The sequence below is a fragment of the Chiloscyllium plagiosum genome, unplaced genomic scaffold (genome assembly GCF_037043375.1).
Source record: "Chiloscyllium plagiosum isolate Xiang-an unplaced genomic scaffold, Cpla_swu_hap1 HiC_scaffold_11, whole genome shotgun sequence".
Taxonomy (NCBI): domain Eukaryota; kingdom Metazoa; phylum Chordata; class Chondrichthyes; order Orectolobiformes; family Hemiscylliidae; genus Chiloscyllium; species Chiloscyllium plagiosum.
Genome location: NW_028270149.1, coordinates 38321178 through 38342354, shown reverse-complemented (window position 1 = coordinate 38342354; position 21177 = coordinate 38321178). Strand labels below are relative to the sequence as shown.

General features: G+C 38.1%; 1 protein-coding gene across 2 annotated transcripts; it reads left to right on the top strand.

The window, feature by feature from the left end:
• Positions 1–1335: 1335 nt before the first annotated feature.
• On the top strand, positions 1336–20448 carry amer1 (APC membrane recruitment protein 1). 2 transcript variants are annotated; one of them, XM_043704847.2, is made up of 2 exons: positions 1336–1423; positions 12320–20448. In XM_043704847.2, the coding sequence occupies exon 2, from the start codon at positions 12411–12413 to the stop codon at positions 16053–16055; it is 3645 nt and encodes a 1214-aa protein (XP_043560782.2). In that variant the 5' UTR covers positions 1336–1423; positions 12320–12410; the 3' UTR covers positions 16056–20448. The 2 variants fall into 2 exon arrangements, with proteins under 2 accessions (XP_043560782.2, XP_043560784.2); XM_043704849.2 differs by lacking the exon at positions 1336–1423 and adding an exon at positions 1668–1834.
• Positions 20449–21177: the final 729 nt, after the last annotated feature.

Sequence of the window (21177 nt, the reverse complement as noted above, 5' to 3'; positions counted from 1 at the left end):
TGCCACAGTTAGGTAATTCATATATCAGGAAAAGCAGGCGTATTAGTACTAATCCTTGGGGAACTCCCCAAAAGCTTTCCCTTGTCTGAAAAATAACCATTTACCAATACTCTTTCTTTCCTGAAACTCTGTCAATTCCATATCTATCTTGCTACCGTCTCTTTTATTCGATGAACTCTAATCTTGCTCAAAACATCTGAAATAGGAGCAAAGTGGACCATTCAGCCCCTCGAGCCTGCTCTGCCATTCAGCAGATAATGCCTAATTTATTTGTGTTTCAAATTCCACATTCCCATATACACTTGACAACATTTGATTTGTGTGCCTCACAAGAACATTTTTAAGGCAGAGGTACCTTAAAAATATTGAATACCCTTGCCTTCATTGCCTTCTGAGGAAGAGTTTCAATGTCACATAATCCTCTGTGAAAAAAAAAGCTGATCATGTCTGTCCTAAGAGGGTGACCACTAATTTTAAATCTGTGGCCCCTTCATTCTGTACTTAGCACTGTAATAAATGACTTCTGGAAGCCAATGTACAACATATCAACAGCATTATCCTCATCAAACCTCTCTCTTCCTACATCATGAAACTCAAGCCTGTTTATCTTTTGAATTAAGCCTTAATTTGTTTTTCTTTCCTTAATTAACTCACATTTGGCAAAGTGAGTATTAATTTGTTCTGAATTGTTATGTTTAAAAGGTTCCCCATCACCAAGGTTCAACTGACTAGCCCATGGTTGCTGGGCTTATCTTTGCACACTATTGTGAATTGTTCAATTAAGCCTATGGAAGTTTGAACAATAATGGCTTCTGCAATGTCTATTCTCACTTCCCTGTCATATTTCTTAACTAGAACTAGTGCCTTATCAATCATTGAACACTTCAAGCATCTGGATTTCATTCTCACTCCCTAGTGCTCTTACCTGACCCAGTCTTACTCCCTATTGCCCCTTATTTGACTCAGTCTCAGTGCTGCATCTTTTTGTTACAGTCTCATAACTAATTCCTCTCCCCCTTTGTTCCAGTATCACTTCTCCCTGTTGCCCCATTTGACAAAATCTCATTCCCAATGTTTCCTATTTGATCCAATCTCACTCCCCACTAACCCCTATTTAACCCAGCCTCACACCCTATTGCTTCCCTCTCTGACCCAGTCTCACACCCTTTGGTCCCTCTCTGACCCAGTCTCAATCAAACATGGACACTGCCCCCTACACTCTGTCTCTGGAAATGCGTCTGGGCGGCCCCGTACCGCGGACGGAAGTCCCGCCTGCTCGCCGCCCGACTGGCGGGCGTAACCGGAAGCTGATTGGCGGCGGTGTTATGTCAATCACAATGTGGGTGTGGCCTAGGGAGCAGAGTGGAGGCTGGTTGAGGCCGAGAGGATGGAAGCGGCTCCGGGGATGGAAACTATAGCAACGGTAAAGAGAGTAAGAGGTGAGCGCGGCGGGGCTCCGGGTCGAGCGTTGGCCTGGGTCTTGAGCAGCTGGAGCATGGTTTGGGTAAGGCCTGGAGCCGGGCAATGTCTGTAAGTGACGGAGCCTGGTGCTGGGGGGTAGGACATGTCGGATGGTCCATGCAGACTGGCCTATTCACTCCCTTTTAGGGTAGCCACCAACAAAAAAAAAGTTAACAGCAGGCCACATTAATGACAGGTTGATTCTGTGTTGAACCTCCCAGGATATTATCAAAATGTGTGGAGACTCTGTCTGCAGGGAGTGTTTTTAGCTGACGGTGAGATCTTGAGGTAGATCTAGCAAATAAACCCAAAAGCAGCAACATTGTCGTTTCTTGGGAAAGCACCAAGCTACTTAGTATCTGAAGGCTTAAGGGTAAGATCCTGAACTTCTGGCTTTGGATTGTAATTGTTACTGAATTTCTGCCTTAATCTCTCAGCCAGATGTCTGCTTTTTCTGTTTATAACGCAATAGTTAATTGTATTGTGCATTATCAGTTTTGTAATGTTGACTAAGGATAATAAGGGATAGTGTACTTGAACGTTTCAGAGCACTTGATTGTGTTTCAGTTTTTCTTTGAGGCTGGGCAGCCCAGATGTATGCTAATCACTGGGATGACATTGCAGTAGAATTGTTTTTTTAAAAAAAGATGAGGTAATCTGTTCATTCATTCATTGCCTAACTGTTTGAACTTGTTAAAGGAGGTACATAATGACTTGCATGAATATCACAGTAAAAATTGAACAGATGGCTGACCATGAATTATGAGGATGGATTTCCTCTGGTGGGACTAGAATGGTTAAAGAATATCTGGATTGATTTCTGGCCTGTGCTGAACAAGTTGATCACAAATGGGACAGCCAGTTCAGAGTTGACCTTGACCATTGCTTCTGGGCTGGAAGTAGAGAAAAAGCATCCAGTATTCTCATCCTTGATTGTCTGTCTTAACGTTGCACTGTCATGTAGCCTGAGTGGTATTAAAATGGGCTGTGCCTGAAGAATTATATATGAGGTACTGAAAACTCCAAAGGGTTCCTGGCCCCAGTCAAACCTTTGTCCAACAAGATTTAGTGCATTCAGAGAAGAACAGGAATAAATTAGAAGGAAAAGCTCACAACTGATTGAGTCAGACTGTTCTAGCCTAATTAAAACATTACCACAGTACAAGTGACTGTATATAGCAAATGTTACCTTATCCCTTTGGGAGTGAAGTTGATCTGCTTTTAAATGTATTAATATTATTGATGGTTTGGGCAAAATAAAATTGCACATTGCATTGTGGGTACAGTAGTAGTAGAATTCCTCTCATAGCAACATCCAATCACACACCACTCTAAGCAAGTAAATGTAGGCAATTAAATCATAAGAATATTATTTTGCAAGAGATTTAAGTCACTTTTGAAAGTGTGTGTTGCAGCATTTTTGTATCTGCATATGGGACTGCTGTCAAAGTTACAGTATACCTAAGATGCTTGGTGCAAGAGCTGGTCATTTGGCACATTAAATGACTTCATCTACAGTTTGTGTAATTATTGTAGATTTCCACTATCATGTCATAGAATTATTTATGACACAGAGAGACTATTCAGCCCATCAAATCATGCCTGGTTAGAGACAAAAAACTGCAGATGCTGTGAAATCCAAGGTAGACAAGCAGGAGGATAAATCATGCCAGCTCCCTGCAGAGCAATTGGTTAATCCCACTCACCCGTTTGATCCCCTTAGTCTAGCAAGTTTATTTCATGTTGCAATCATTGAATGTTTCCACTTCCATAACCCTGTTGTACCTCCAGTTTGAAGTCATTACCAATGATTGCATTAAAAAGTTTGTCCTCACATTCCCTGTGCATCTCTTGCTCAGTTCTCCAATCTGTGTTTTCTAGTCCTCGTAGTATCAACTAATAACTATAGTTTTATTTTGTCTAGCTAATCAAAGTCTAACATAAACATATGCATGTCTACTAAGTCTTTGCTCAATCTCCTTTACTCAAAGTAGAACAACCTCAACTTTCAACATAACATTTTATCTAAAACTCCCATCCTTGGCACCATTTTGTTAAATCTCCTTTGCACACTCAAGAATGTTCAGATTCTTCAGAAAATGTGATGACCAGAACTAGATGCAGTACACAATTTGGGCCTAACCAGAGCTTAACTTCTCTGTTTTTGTACTCCGTGTCTGTATTTAGTAAACCTAAGAGAATCCCAAGTGGTTTGCTAACCACACTCTCTCAATATGTCCTGCCACCTTCAAGGATCAATATACCTGCACCCACAGGCTCTTCTGTTCCTGCACATGCTTTATGATGGGTGCCAGTGAGTTTCTATTGCCTCTCCTGTCTGGCAAACACATCACCTCACACTTCTGTATGCTAAATTCCATCTGTCACTTGCCTGTCTGTCCCTCTAGCTTATATGTGTCATTGCAGGTGATCCATATCACCCCCACTGTTTGCCAGTCCTCCAACTTTGGTATAATGCAAATTTTGATAATTTACTCTGTATTCAAAGATGCAAATCATCTACGTAGCAAGCAAAGCACCTTTCCTAGCACTGATCCTTGGGGAGAACCAGTGTCAACCATCCTCCATTCTGAAAAACAATAATTTACCATGACATGCTGTTTTCCTGTTCCTATATTTAAGTTTTATCAAACCTGACACTGCTTGTTCTTTTACATCACCTCAATTTTGTTAACAATTTTGTGAGCCTTCTGTTATTTCATGAAAAAAAATGGATTAGTCAAATATAAGTTTTGCCTTTTTATAAACCGGTGTTGGCTACCCTTAATTAACTAAAGTTTCTCCAAATGCCTTGGTTTATTATCTTCCTCCATGATTATTGTTTCTAAAGCTAGTTGGCCTGTAGTTGCTTGGGCTAACTTTGCATCTTTTCCTCAGTAATGCTTTTGCGTTTGTATCCCTGTAATATCTTGGAATAATTGGAAGACTATGGGCAAACTTGTTTGCCAGTTTGAACCCCACTTCTTTCACCAAACTCAGGTGCAACCAGTACAGACCAGTTGACTTATCCACTGTGAGCATAGTCAGCCTGTCCAGTGCCTTGTCCTTCTATTACATCTGTTTTAACTACACTTTGTTGGATTCCTGTTGTTTCATTAACACTGATGCAAAATTCTCCTTAAGCATTTTAATCTTGTCCTCCTATCACTTTGTATACATCACCTTCCTTGACCCTAGTAGGAATCACTCCACCTTAAATAATAACTTGCTAATTACTTATATGGTAATAAAGATTTTTCAGTTCTGTTTTAATTTGACTGGCACCTGTTCTCATTTTCTTCTTGCCAGCCTATTGTATTCCCCTTGACTTAACATTTGTGACTAGATTCTCAGGAGTTTCAGATGGAGTTTAATTTAGATAAATGCGAGGTGTTGCATTTTGGTAAGATGAACAAGACCAGGACTTCCACAGTTAATGAAAGGCCCCTGGGGAGTGTTGCAGAACAGGCCGAGCTAGGGGTTCAGGTAAATAGTTCATTGAAAGTTATGTCCCAGGTACAGTGGTAAAGAAGGCCTTCATGCTCAGACCATTGAGTTTAGGAATTGGGACGTCAGGCTGTGGTTGTATAGGATGCCGGTGAGGTTATTTTTGGAGTACTATGTATAGTTCTGGTCGGCTTTGGAAGAATACTATTAAATTGGAGAGGGTGCAGAAAAGACTTACAAGATGTTACTGGGACTAGAGAGTTTAGAGTCACAAAGTCATAGAGATATACAGCATGGAAACAGACCCTTCAGTCCAACTCGTCCATGCCGACCAGCTATCCCAACCCATAAGCTGGGACCTTTTCATTGGAGCGTAGGAGGTTGAGGGATGACCTTATGGAGGTTTGTAAAATTGAGGGGTATAGATAACGTAAATGGCAAAGGTTGTTTACCTAGGGTTGGGGAATTCAAAGCTGGAGGCATACTTTTAAGGTGAGAGGAGAAAGAATTTAACAGGGACTTTTTGGCAACTTTTTCACAAGGGTAGTTCGTGTATGGAATGAACTGCCAGAGCAAGTGGTAGATGCAGGTACAGTTACAACATTTAAAATACTTTTTTGGACAGAAACATGAATTGGAAAGGTTTAGAAGGATATGGGCCAAACACAGGTAAATGGGACCAGTGTAGTTTGGGATACATGGTTGGCATGAACCAAAGGGTCTGTTTCAATGCTGTAGGACCCTATGGCTTTGACTCAATGATGCTGAATTCCTTTACTTCCCTCTTGTTGGAAAAAACTTCAGCATAATCAAATGCCCACATAACTTATAGAACCCCCACCCCCCGCAAAATAATCTAATTTATTGATTTAGTTCAGGTGTCAGTTAATCTACTGAGTCCATACATTACAGGAACAGTGTATTTTTAAAAAATTGCCCAAAGAGGGAGATGCTTATAAGATGGTGCGCATCAATTTTAATTATTAGTAAATGAGTAAAATAATTTACTGAGACAGTTCAGCTCAGTGCTGTATTGGCACAGTAGCACGCCAGACTAGTTACTGGCTTCATGAACTGGCCCTTTCTCACACTTGGAGCGATTTGTGATCTTTGAATCTACTTGATCCGAATGACCCAATTTCATGTATCACCTATTAATTGAATTGAGATTCTGATTTTTGTTCTCTCTGTTAAACTGTCAAGATCTGAAATCTGGCATGGATTCAGTCCTGAGGTTTCAGGTTTTGAGATACTATACCTTTAAGCATTGGTGTTTATAGATTTCCCACTCACTCACTTTCAGTGCTTGTGCATAGCTGGACCAGGATGATAGAGTACATAGGATAATAATGATAATCCTTGGTGTGGTAACCCCTCTTCCACATTGAATGTGCATCATAAGCCAACAGATGCAAGATGATGCAACCCATTTGAGGTAACTGAAAATTTAAGGATTATGATGCAAATTGTTTATTTTGTTGAACCACAAGGAAGTTGGAAGTAAGTAGGGCCGTCAGGTTGCAACCTGTCTTTTTACTGAAACTTTGCATTTTTTTTTAAATGCAAAAAGCACAAGTGATCCGGTTGTTTCTTTTCCCCACTGGATAGTTTGTCAAATTCAGTACTTGGATTTAAAGTTCCTGCATTGTTCTGAGATCATCTGTACAAGGTTGCGTCAGATGCATCATGTGTTCCCTACACTAGCAGCAAATCTGTGATGGCTTAGTATATTTCTTTGTTTGCCAAAGATACTATTTCAATTTCAGACATCTGTGGCTCTTTTTACAGGATTTGTTCTGACTAGTTGAGATTCACATTTGCTATCTGGGATTATGGAATTAACATGACTACAGTCACGCATTATTGGCAGGCCCTGATTGTCGTGATGGATTATGGAGTCCTGGTGTGGGAATTAAAATTATGCTAGTATTTTGCATTTGTAATTGTGCTGGAGTTTGGGGTCAGCAGTTATTTTTGCAGCATTTAAATACATAAGAATGAACTATGGATTAAATTGGGGAAATTTATTGATAAAAATGACAAACTAAAATAAGAATTCTACAATATTTTTAAAGATGAAAGCCACCCAGTTCAATTAACCAAAGTTCTAGAAATTAACCTTAGGGAATTTCTTTCATCTAATATTATGGAGTTTACAACAAAATATTAACCAGGAAAAACTTGAACATTTTGTTGATATTGCAGATCCATCAAATACCAATTTACCTATTAAACCTTCTTATTTCTCTTCTGACTGAGTAAAATTATTTTGACCTGGTACATTTTCTAACAGTTGTGTTGGGGGAGGGAGAAAATGACTAGGTGGCAAAGTTCAGAGTAACTGAAACCAGAAAAATTGAGGTTTACAAAATTGAGGGGCATGGGTAGGATAAATAGATAAAATCCTTTCCCAGGGTTGGGGGAGTCCAGAACTAGAAGGCCTTTATGACTCTGTCTGGCATTGTCAGCTGCTATTGTGCAGATTCAGTTCAGGGATCACTTGTCAGGTGGAGGGGCTAGAATTGTGATAGTATAACTTTTCCTGAGTAATGATTTTATTTATTTTTCTGGTACCCTCCAAAGTTTGATTATTCTCCCTATGATAAACTTTCTTTACTCCACTTTGGTTTATCATCTATAGCACTTGTATAATTGTGGTTACCGTTTGCTGCCTGGTTCACAATTATTGAACTCTCTGGTGGCAGCAGGAAGGGCACTCACATCTTGCACTGCGTCTGCTAGCAGGTTTTGGATGCTGTAGAACTAGATTGAGCAATTGATGTAATGGTGCCATCTGTATGCTGGTTGAGTGCTAGCCTTGGTAGGAGGATGATATATATGCCACAGATGGCACTCATGTGAAAGCCACTGTTGTAAAGTTGGGAGCTTTGAATTGGGGGTATGGGACTGTCATCTGCTTGCAGAGTTATGTTTTTTTTTCAGTTTGTTAAACCATTGATTATGTTGCTGTAATGGGTACTTTTGGCTGCTTTCTCTTGGGCCATAGGCAAATTTAGACCGTTTATTTGAGGGGAGAAAAAAGACATCCAAGGAATGGTATTACTCAATAACTGCACCACTGTTTTGAGCTGCTTTCAGTAAGGTGAGAATATTTAAAGGATTTTGAGTCTTATTTACTGTGTATCTATTTGACTTTAGACTTTTTAAGTGTTGGAAATCTCACATCCTGAGTTGTAATACAATTTCCCTGTTAATTGCCAATACCCCAATTCCCCCACCAGCCCAAGCATGTTTGGTAAATGTGCATATGATTTTGTATTAAATAAATTGTTATTCATATGCATTGTACGAAGGTTGTTTTACAATGGTCTATTGCTTGTGCGTTTGTTATCTGTCTCTGGTTGCTACTTTGAATTGAGTTTTTACAGTATCATTAATCAAGGTGTGACTAGTTATGTAATTTAATAATGGCTTGAAGCAATTCAGTGGCTTCTGAGCATCTTTAAATAGGGGGTGGTATTACAAATTATTCATGCCTTTGACTGGCATTGACTATTTTTACTTCAGTACCCCATCAGCTAATTGGATGTCTTTTGTACTTTGTGGAGATTTAAATACTATTTTACAAAAGTACTAATTTACAAAACATAAATTCAGTTACTGAACTAACACTACTGGAGTTGGAACTAATCACTGCTCTGCTCATTCTATCTCAGCCAGGAGGACCTGGCCCATGTCACTCTGTATTTGATCTTATTGAAACGACTCCTTTCAACAGTAAAACTCATCTGTATCCTGCAAAGCTTATTACTCTTCACAATTCCATTCTTTCCACTGCCAGAGGCAGTTAGCCATAATGTTTAGACTCACTGTTAGGATTTATTTTCTTAACTATTACTTTGTAACCTTTACTGTTCATTCATTTCAAAAGTTCATTATTGGCAAAATACTTAGTTTCCATTTTGTTTTTTTTCAGCTGTGTTGTAGCTTTATCTAACGAGTGTAAAGCACTCAAAATTATTTGTATCATACTGAGGATCATTGCATGCCTGTCTTTCAGGAAAAAAATGTTGAACTGAGGCACTGTTGGTATAAAAAGTCCTCTACCACTGTTTAGAGCTTGGTGACCTGACAATGGTGATGATCATGTAATGTACAGCTGGTATTGGATTAATGCATCTCTAAGTCAAGATACCACCATGGTTGCTTGGGTGATTTTAAATTGGATTAATAAAAAATTGTAATGAAGAAATAGTCACAGTAATGATGGCAATGAAACCAGTTTTTTGTTGCAAAAGGTTGACTAATGTCTTACAGGGGAGGAAATCTGTCCTTATCTAATTTGATCAGTATGTAACTCCAAACCAACAGCAGCATGGTTAACTTTAAACTGCCTTCTGAAATGACCTAGTACAAGACTAGCAAGTTACTCAAGTGTGTCAAATCACTGTTGGATGTCCTACATTATAACAGTGACACTACTTTTAAAGAAAGCACTTTCTAAAGAAAAATAATACCAGACTTGAAACGTTTACTCTGTTTCTATCTCCACACTGCCAGACCTGCTGAGTTTCTCCAGCAAAGAGAGAAAATGCTGGAAAATCTCAGCAGGTTTGGCAGCATCTGTAAGGAGAGCAAAGAGTTTCTCCAGCATTCTGTGTGTATGTGTGTGTGTGTGTGTGAGAGAATGTGTGTGTTTACAAAAAGTACTTAATTGATGGTAAGGTGCTATGGGACATTCCACGGTCGCAAAAGGTGCTTTATCAATGAAACTATTTTTGCAAAGATGTTTACATTATGGAGGCTGTGTTATGTCTGTCATTAGACAAAGGCTGGAAAAGCACCACCTGGAGATTTTGCTCTTGGTAGTTGTCCACTACATGAAGTATGGTGCTGTTGGATGAGAATAGTATTGATTTTAACTGTGATGCCCCCTAGGTTGCATAACTTTTATTTGCAAGTAAAAACCGGCTGCCTAAGTTTGGCCTTCTGTCACAAGTGTAAAATGACATGAAGTCTGGGACAGTCAGGGTATTTATTCAACGGTATGAATGCAGACATTGCTGAATTTTTTAATTTATTTATGCAGTTTTGTACCTTTTTGAGCTGCATAAACCCCAGTTAACAGGTTTAAGTATTTTGTTAACCAATCTGTTCAGAGATTGCTTTCACACTTTGGCACAGGTTGAACTTGAACCTGGGCCTCTTGAATTAGAGGTGGGGACACTCCACTGTACCGTAAGGACCCCTTGTGCCTTTATGAGGCAGATCATCAAAGTTTCAGATGCAAGTTTAAGATTTAAAAGGATTTTTAAAAAATGGATATAAATTATGTTGCAAAGATATTGAAGGATTTTGTCATTTTTACATCAGAATTGCAGTGAAGTATACGGTGAGAGCATGGGGAATTTGCCACTTTGGACAGGATGAGTTCATTTATTTGGCAGACTGGTGCGGAGCAAAATTTTGAGCAATTAATAATTTTAGATTTAGTGCAAATAGTACGTTAAAACATTGTTACGTGTTTGTTATGAAGTTGCACATGAACTGAGTATCTGATCTCTTCCAAGGGAAAGCAGATGCTGGAAAGTTGAAGTAAAAGCAGAAAATGCTACATATCTTCAGATCAGGTAGCACCTGTGGAGGAGAGATGAAAGGCAGTTTAGCTTTCAGGTTCTAGCACATTCATCAGAACTGGGCAACAGATATAAGGGCTAGGAGAGGTAGGAGAAGAAGCAAATGAGTTTGATCAGGTGGAGTCAGTCATGATGAAATGATAGAATAGTTGAATGTGCATGTCAAAAGGAGATACCACGAGGATAACTAAAGGAAATCAGGAAAGGATTCAGAGATGGTTAACTGGTAGTGGATAAGAATTATCTATTGATGTCTGCGAAAATGGGAGCAGTGGTTCTGATCTGAAATTGTTGAACTTGATTTTGAGTTTGGAGGGCTGTAAACTGATTAAAAGATAATATACTGTTCCTCAAACTTCCCTTGAGCTTCATTGGAAAAGTGCCACAGTCTGAAATCAAACAAACTACTGAATTGCCTCCAACCTCCAATTTGAGGTTCATTTGGATGTAATAAAGTTGTTGGATCTGCATTGTGAATGAATTGCTTTCACTGTATCCATTTAATGTTGTAATTCATGTTGGAAAAACTCTGTTTATAATGTCTTTTATTGGCCTGACCACTGAGCCACAAAAATGGAACAATGAAACTTGAGTTTCAACTCAGTGGGTAATAAATTGTTCCTAGAGATGTTATTTTTCCTAAAACTTACATTCCATGTTTTTTGGCTCTTCTGTACTTTCTTAACCTCTTTCATTGATTTAACTTCAGTTTACTACCTTCTGTAATTTACTCTTTCCTTTGCTATTGTTTTGCTCCATTGTTTAAAGCATATGTAATTGAACATAAGATTCATTTGGTCCCAAAGGCAATTATGTCTTATTAACAATTAGTTTTCAGCAATTTGTGCATGAAAAGCAGCTAGCCCAAGTAGTCAGGAAGGCTAATGGAATATTTCCGTTATTTCAAGGGGGTTAGTAACAGTAAAGAAGCCTTATTATATCTGTATAAGGTACTGGTGAAACCACACCTGGAGTACTGAGAGCAGTTTTGGTCCCCTTATTTAAGGAACATCATTTCATTGGAGGCAGTTCAGAGAAGGTTTCACTAGAATGATCCCCAGTATGGATGGATTGTCATATGAGCAAAGGCAAAATAGGTTGGAACTCTGCTCATGGAAATCTCAAAGAATGAGGGGTGATCTAATTGAAACATGTAAGATTCTTAAGAGGCTCGAATAGGTAAATACTGAGAACATGTTTCCACTCATGGGAGAATCCCTGGGCAGGGGCATAGTCTCAGAATAAAGGGTTACCAAATTAAAAATGATATGAGGAATCTCTTTTCAGAGGATTGAGTCTCTTTGGAACTCCGTGCTGCAAAAAGCTTTGAGGCAGAATCCTTGTGCATATTTAAAGCTGAGTGAGATAGATTCATGATCAGTACAGGAATTGATGGTCCTGGTGAAAGGGCAGGAAAGTGGACATGAGAAATATTGGATTGACCATAATCCCATTGAATGGCAGAGCAGGCTCGAGGGGGCTGAATGAGCTAGACCTGTTCTGTCTTCTGATCTTACAATATGCAGAAAAAAAGGACATCTATATTTTAACAATGGCTGTTTTATTAGTATTGTCTCTCTATTGTGTTATATGGAACAATAGTGTCAAATATGGTGATCTTTTAGTAAATTTTAAATGGAAAATTTTATCTTGAGTAGTGATGCTCTCATTTAGTTATAGAAGAGCGTTGAAGTTTCCATGCCGAAGTTAAATTATGACAGTAACCTCAAGAGAGTGGTTAGTCAGGTAATAATGATGTATGGAAAATACCCCCTTTCTAGTTTATAACTTGATTTTCTGTCTTTTCTTTGTAGGACAATGATGGTTGAACAGGTATATAGACTTTGTGGCAGCGATTTGGGTGTTTGCCTGTCTAACCCAATTTACAGCTGATTGCACCTGTGTATGGACACAGTTGCCATGGAAACTGACGGCAATGAAGAGACAGCTGGAACAAAACCATTGTCTCCAGGCCGTGGGGAACTTGCCAGAGGGAACCAGACCCAGGGAGCTGCTATACATGCATCATCAGAGTGTACTAATACCACTGATGCTGAACAGTCTTCTGGGAAGCTTAAGAAAACAGCATTCAAACTATTTGGAGGAAGGAAGAACATTTGCACATTACCTAGCTTTTTCACAATAAAGAACAAAGGGCAAGTAAAAGGACCCTCCAAAAAGGGAATAGCCAAAAGCAAAACTCACAGTGGCATAAGTGAAGTGGTGTTGGATATCAACCAGAAAGAAAGATCTGATACTGGATGGATTGGATATACTGATTCACCTGGTTGTAATTCTGCTGCAGCAAGAACATTATGTGGCTCTAAAAGTGAGCACTCGGCACTTGATAACAATGTAAACTCTAATCTCCATAAAGGTGAATCACTACAATCAGAAAACTCTGAATGTTTTGCTCAGAAACAGAACACAGACAAGCCCTCGAGTGTGCGAAGGTCAAAGAAGGGACTACGGGGTCTGTTTAGTAGTATCAGGCGTCACAAAAAGAACAAAGCTATTGATTCTACTAAAGAAAATCCATTGGACAGCAACTGTGCTGCTGACTTTGCACATATGGAACAAATGACAGCAGGAGAGGAAGGTGTGTGCGCTGAATTTAAAAAGGGCTTGGGGGAGCTAAATTTGAAGCCTGCATGTAAAATGAACCATCCGGTAACTGGTGATTCAGTTGATAAAAATGTAATTGCAAATAGTACAAGTTCTTCATCTAAATCATGTTCCATTAAAATAGAAAATTCATTGAAAAATAAAAGACGTGATTTTGAGACATCTTCTGCAGAGGTCCGTAAAGCCAGTCCGGTTGAAATTAAGACATTAAGGGAGAAGGCAGGTACTGTTATTCTTAATATGGACACTAATTTTGGTAGCATGCCAGATATTGGAAAACCTAAATGCCTAGACCATGATCCACCTTCAGTACATTCTTTTGATCATATCAGCTTAATTTTTGGTGATGTGACCTCACTGAAGAGCTTTGATTCCCTGACAGGATGTGGGGACATTACTGCTGACCATGATGATGATAGCATTGCTGAAAGTACAGTGTCTGGTGAGAGGGGCAGAACAGCTGGGAAGCGAAGCTCATGTCTGGTCACTTACCAGGGTGGTGGGGAAGAAATGGCAACTCCAGATGAGGTGGATGACGAATACCTTAAAGCGCTGTGGATGAAAGCAACAGGAGCAACTATAATCTATGGTAGCAGTCAAAATATAGCAGAGGATGGAGGTGAGTGTCCAAGATCGCCAAGTGATGTTGAACACACTGCCTTGCATATCAGTCTGGCTGATCCTTGTGCTCTGAGGGGGATCACTGATAGTGCAATTAACAGCAGTGAACTAGTGACACCTCAGAGCGACCACCAAGAATCTGCACCAAATAGTGATGAAGGTTATTATGACTCTACAACCCCAGGACATGATGAGGAAGAGGGAGATAGCATCAGCCAAAGCAAAAATGAACAGCTTCCAAGGGATAGCTATAGTGGGGATGCTTTGTATGAGCTCTTTGTTGAGCAGAACGATAGCCTCATGAATTCCCCTCCCAGTGATGAACAGTCTTTAGAAACAAAGCCTCTTTCTTTGGCAACCTCATTTGCAGGTATTTTAAATTTTCCTATGCCAGGGGGTATAAATGTTTCTCATATTCCAAACAAGCAAGCTATTCTGCTTCCTTTAGGCCAAGATAAATTGGACTTTATTCCAGAAGATGAAATCAGATTAGCTCACTTACAGCAGCTGACTTGTTGGGAACCAGGTGGAAAGACAGCACTTGAAAAAGGCCTGGCCTTTCAAGAAAAGGACATGTTCTTTGGTGATGTACACAATACTGACCTTAATAATATTGCTGCAGAAACTGACAGTATTATTGCCAAAAGCCAACAAGATGGTCTGAGCACAGAGCCACTTGTTTCATATGGTCTGAGCAGAAATGGGCAGGTGAAAGATGATTACTTGACAGACATAGCTGATGAGCATAATTGGACAGATCTTCTGGGGTCTCGCTGTTTAGAAGAAGCCAATAATATATACATGGAGGGCAGGCAGAATGTGTGTGGAAACTATAGCAATACGAACCTTCAACATCAGATGTCGGGAGAGAATTACACAGAAGAATACAAAAGTAGGAATTGTGATGAATGGGAACAACAAATGAAAGAAGTTGAGAATCAAGGTCTGAAAAATGTAGCTTCGGATAATATAAGTGTCAAAGGTGCAGTTGATGATTCCTGCGGAAATGTCTCTTCCTGTAATATAGCGGGAAAGGCCGAGGAGCAATGTGAACAAGCTATCAATTACTCACAGGCTTTAGTTGAATTCACAGCTAATAGAAAACTTTATCCTATTCTCTCTGATAGCCTTGGGAGTTCTGGTTCAGGTTCACACTTCGCAAAGGATATACATGCTCTGCCAGCAATGGTAACGTTTGATGTTGTTGATGTTGAGAATGAAGGTGAATGTGACCAGCAGAGTGAAATGGTCACAGATGAGGAAATTTCTGCATCTTATGAGACCTTTGATAACAATTATATGGCGAAAGAGCTTTATCACCATTGTGATGATAGAATGTTTCATATTTGTGCCCAGAATTCCTTCCTTGGCAACTGCTGGGGTGCTGCCAGTCTTCCGCGTCACTTTAGCCTTTATAAATTAAGTCCGTCGTTGCCAGCACCGTTATCCCTTAACAGAAGGAGCAAATCCCTTGATACTGACAGCTTGGAATCTGAACTCATTGATTTGTATCTGTCAAAGGTCACTTCAGTGTCAAAGAGCACCCCACAGTCTCCTGATGTTCCTCAGTACAAGCAGGACCGTAAGAAAGGATCGGTTTCTCATTGGTTTGGCAAAATAAGTGGTCAAACAGTTTCTTTAGAAACCCGGGAAACTGCAAACATTTCAAATTGCTTGGAGCAGCAGCTTCTTCAACATAGGGAAGAGCCTTTGTCTTCAGACGAGAGAAATACACAGTCCAAGTCTTTCTGTCCTTTGGATACAGTTTCGGGTACTGAGCACATTGGCCTGGGAGGAGATTTGAGTTTATACTGTCAATCTAATTCTATTAAACTGCCAGTTCAAAACTTGTCTGCTAAACAGCATCTGGAACCTATAATTAACAATAAAATGCTTCATAGCTCTAGAAAGTTGGTTAGACCCACCCATCTACCATTGCAAAATGATAGTTGTATGTTACAGTCAGGGACTGTTTCCTTTAATTCTTCAAGGGAAAACACTAATGGAAAACAGGCATATATTTCACCTTCATTAAATGAGAGACAAAAGGATGACTTTTCTAAAACTGTACCCTCAGTTCAGTATTCTGGTTCTGACTCTGAACTTGATGCTAAAGGATATAGGGATGTCGGGCTACCTCTGGCTCTACCTCCATTTTGCTCAAATAAAACAGAGAGCCTGAAACACAGCATGAACTTCACAGGACTTTACACAACTGCCAACAATAGCATGTTTAAGGGAAGAAGCGATCTCGAAGTGAAACTTCCTGTTGGCTGGATCAAAAACACTACAATGGATGTGTAGCATTTAACAGACTTTAGGACGGGAACATTCACGAGGGACTGCAGAATATTTTATTAATTTGTTTTTGTGTTACTGATTGTAAATTCACAAAACATTTTTTTAATATTCACCAAAGGCTTTAAATATTACTTTTTTTTAGGAAAGATATTAGTGTAGCACTATTTTTAAAAAATGTGAAATGCATGTTCTTTTTTTTAAAATATACGTTAGATGTGGTAAAGTGGATGATTAAAATAGAATTTCCACTACTTTGGTATAAAATGCTGCTTCGTTACAGGCGAAGTATGGGAATTTTGTGCTAAAATATACCAAATGTGACTCTTACCAGTTTGGAATTTTGTATTACTGTGCAAGCTTGATTTATTTGTACTTCCAGTATCTGTTCTCTCAATTATCTTTAAGGATTTCATACGGTTCTGTGCATTGGTTTTCTAACTCAAAATCAACTGAATGCAATGGTATTATCATTTAATTTTTCATACGGACTGGATTTTCAATCCAACAACATAAATAGTGGTAATCTGGCTTTCCTGTGCTTAAAATTAATATTAGACATTTCTATTTAACTGAAGTTTCTCTCAGTCAGGGCTACGTCACTTTTCAAGAATATTTTCTGAAATAAATGGACCAGTCAGAAACAATAAATTAGTTGAGTCGGACTAATTTGTTACCTGACATAGTAGAGTCATATAATAGGTAACTACAGTTCCATGATAAAAGGGCTATTCAGTAGTAATTGTTATGGGAGTACCTTAATCAGTATTTAAACCAAGCAAAAACTTTGGAAAGAAGTATTGCTTATACAGCAGGATTTATATAAAGTCCTAGACTTAAAAACTGATTTGAATTCCCCAAACATCCCTGATGTAGCACCTAATCATGATAGCCATCCGATCCCAGGTTTGATTCCAGATGAGATCAACTAATGTGGCATTTGGAAGAGAAAAGTTAATTATTGACAAGAGGAGCAGTTTTAAGATCATCCAGCGATTCATACTTGAGAACCTTTTCTCTTTAGGTTGAGCAACTGTCCAATACACGTTATCTAGTTTTGCTATAAATATTTACATGGATGAAATATGGTCATAGAGGACTATTTATCAGTTACTGTGGAATCATTTCTCTCAGTTGGGGGGAAATGGGGAACAAGCTCCAGTCCTACCTTATTTCACATCAGTTTTAAAATAATCAAAGGAATGATTAATTTAAGATAAATCAATAGTAACTAGAAACACTTAAAAGAATGAAATAAACACTACAAATTCTGTATGCTACATAAAATTAGTTGCTTTTCTACAATGCTACTATCTGATGTAACATAGCCACATTGCATGTTATCATTTGGATTTGGGTGAAGTGCAACAGTTAGTCAATGTGATCTATGAGAAATACACACAATTATGCATTTTTGTTTTTTCAACTTGGGTTGTGCCTAGAGACTGAGACATCTAATACTATGTCTGTGTACTGTGATTAAATAACTAAACAGAACTGAAACTCTGCTTGTTCTGTTTAACATTTTCTTGTTAAGTTTTAATTTGTAGCAGAAAGTTGCAATATTAGTGCTAAGGTTTAAACCTAAAATGAAATTTCTATGCGCATACTTGATGCAACTGATAAATTTGTACATTTATCTTGTTAACTATTAAGTGTTACTTTTAAAGAAAAGGCTAGAAGGGAGAAAAGTCAGCTTCAGTTCCTGCTCAGTCTGTTACTTTGAAACTCGTGCTTCAGGCTTCTATTTATTTGGCTGTGCCTGCATATTTTGATTAACCTCCAGAACAGTCATTGTCTAAGAGCATTCATGAAAATACTGGTGGGTGACTGCGTGAGAAGATGTGGTAACGTCTTCAGCAGAGCAAGAATTGCTGCATTTTCTTTTGCACCCCATGATTGTACTTATTTTTGGAACACAATTAAAAATTTGATGTAATTCCCACTGTTGCAGAAGTAGACTCTGCTGCCACAGTCTTTCTTTCTCTTCTCTACCTGAATATGCAAATAAGTACTAGTGTAGCATTTTCAATGCAGATAATCTCCATTCCATTTGAAATTTGAAATAGATGCTATGTGAATGTGATGGAACTATTCTCAAACACTTTCAAATTTCAATGCCACCTGAAATACATAAATACTTTCATGAATGTGATAAGTCAGTTTGGTATATTAGCAGAAGTAGAAGCAAGTTATTTATTTCAGTGATCCATTATAATTGCCATTTCTCCTCTTCTTCCTCTGGAAGTTGAAATCTGAAATGGAAGCAAGTCCCAGTACAAATAATACATGAGAATGATACAGCATAGAATCACACAATTAGATCTAGTGTGCCTCTCTGCTGATATAAGTGTCTAATTATTTCCAATCTTCTTGTTCGCTCTAGTCCCACAAATACATAAATTCATAGTACAGAAATTCAAAATACTTGCATCAATAACCCAAGACAAACTTAACTTCTGTATAAGTAAACCAGTGAAAATCTGTAATTTTCTAGATTTATTTATCCATAAACTGTGTAACAACTTGCTGCTGCTGCTTCCCTCTCCTACCTGGCGGCGCCCCCCACAACACATCTCTGCTGAAATATGGATCTCAAATTTTATTCTTTCGGAGTTTGTCGACTATATCAGTGGAAGTAAGAGCTCCACTACATCTGAGCTTTGTATTTGAGTTGTTTTAAGACAAAACAACTCTTTTTAAAACCTGATTTTTAACAATTAGTACAAAGTTATACTCGCGGTAACAACCTGCAAAGGTCAAGATTAACCCGTTTTTCCAACCGTTCATTCATAATGTTACACTATTAAGCAAACTTTCTCTGATCTCTTAGTTTATTTTGTATAAGATTAATATTTATTTATAAAGTATGATAAAATTACTTCGGAGCGATAAACAAAAACCGAGCATTGTTTTCTATAAATGTATTAACTCAGATTGGGACAATTTTAATATTTTATGTTTTGTACATAAATTGATTAAAATTTTGCTTTGCTGCAATAATTATTGCAAATGTAACTGTTCAGTCTAATTTTCTGCTGGTGTTAACTGTTAGTTTTTTTTTGCAAAAATTTTCTTGGTTAATTTTGTTTGATACATGGCATGTTAATATTGGGAAAATTTAGTTTTTTTTTCAGGCAGCCATTACAAGGAACAGGCATTTTAAATCAAGCTCTTGAAACTCCTCCCAGCAATGTGTCTCCACCTTTTACCCATCCTTTCATTTTCTATCACATGGTGACCTCTGACATTCTTAAATGATGCTCAGTTGTTGCTTGATATTGACAGATTTGCACAATTGAGACCAGACAAATTTTGTATTATAAAACATTCTTAGAGCTGGCAAACCAGCATTAAAGTGGAGTTATTTTTAAACATTATTAAAAGAATGAAATTGGTTATCCTGTTTAGGAAATGCACAAGATTGAGATTTTGGTTTCTTTTTTGATCTATTTTGATTTTTATCCATTGTTCTGAAACCTATATAAGAATTCCAAATAATTAAATGTTTCAGAAAACTGTGGTGGTCATTTTTTCCATTATTATACATTAATATAGCTTGAGGTATCAAACTTTGGAGAGAGATTATGCTAAACTTGAAAAATGTTCCAAGTTTATGAAAAGATAGATACTGTCCAAACATTTGAATATGATGCTCGTCTTGTGTTAAACAGAAATTACTGGAAATACAGAAGAGGCATATCAGTAACTGAAAAGACAATGGGAAAGCTTCTGCACAAGTCTTCACAAAAGTGTTCCAAACTGAATTATTAATCAGTGGTTGGGCATTTTTGGATGTGACTGACCCATGTATTGCCAACATTTATTGAGGTTGCTTGAAAGTATGAATTTTTAAATGTTTTTTTATGATATCAGTCTTATTTGGACATTTGGGTATAATTTTGTACAAGTGCATGCTTTGCCTAGTGAATGGTATATGCGTGTGTTCTCACATCAACAAAGGTCCAAATGGTGTCTCTGTTGTGTATAATAAATATATTGAGGTGCCTTAAGTAACAAGGTTTGGGCTAGGAACATTAATAAAATTGTTGCTGTTGTCATCTTGGCCAACAATGAATACTGTTGGCTGTCCACTGTTCTGCTTGCATGTATAACATGTTCTGTGGTAACTAAACATCAGGTAGTCAATGTTGTAGTCACTTTCAGTCAGTTGAGGCAATGTACTTTGTGTCGTGTAACCTCTTGTAAATATGTTGTACTGTACATAACAATGACTTTGATTGTGGAAATGCCTTTTATGTGTTGTAAATTGTATTGCAGGTCTTCAAAATCAAACTGGTATGCTCCAAATATTTATGACCATTTGTTCTTCCATTATCAGGTGTCTCAAATAATGATTTACACAGTTGTGTAAAAAAATAAATAAACCTAAACTATGGAGCGAAAAGTCTGTGATTTTTGCTTTCCTGAAGTCCTAATTTATTGGTGGCTAAATGGGATACAGTCACTAAAGAGGCAATTTTAGTAGCATTTTGTGTGTATTAATATGAAATAGAACACATGCCATTTCAGGCAAGCCTTTTTCACATTATCTTGGATATGAGAGGTAATGAACTTGTGTGGTCCAAATGTTAACAAAGTAATCAGCATCTGGGCAAGTTAATATTTGGCTGGCAATGATCTGTCAGACTGATGAGACTCTGCGATGTTAGTCTATTTCACAAATATTTTTAGATTTGACATTGAGGTTTAGTTTTAAAATTAAATTTATTGGTACAGTGGTTGGTGATACAGTATGGCTCCTCTTAACCTGCTCCAAACATCTTCACCTTATTTATCACATTGCTATTTTAGTCATAGCTACTGTAATAATTTAATCTTAAATTTCCCCACATTTTCTATAATCCACTAGGTTGCCTGTTGATTTGCTCCCTTTGCATATGCTAAAAGCCCCTCTTTTTCCTCCTTGTCTAGTCCAGAATATTCCTTGATATTCAGGGCTTTCTGGGATTGTTGCTCCAACATATCCCTGTATTCTCCCCATTTCCGCTGTTGATGTCTCCCCCCCCCCCCCCTCCCAAGTAGCTTTGACAGTTTGTTAGCCAGATGCTGCCTTATTTAAAAAAAAAAATCTGCTTTCCTCCAATCCAAGCACTTGTATTTTTTT

Coding starts and splice junctions, on each gene's coding strand:
- amer1 (XM_043704847.2), top strand. CDS start 12,411: ATGGACACAGTTGCCATGGAAACTGACGGCAATGAAGAGACAGCTGGA.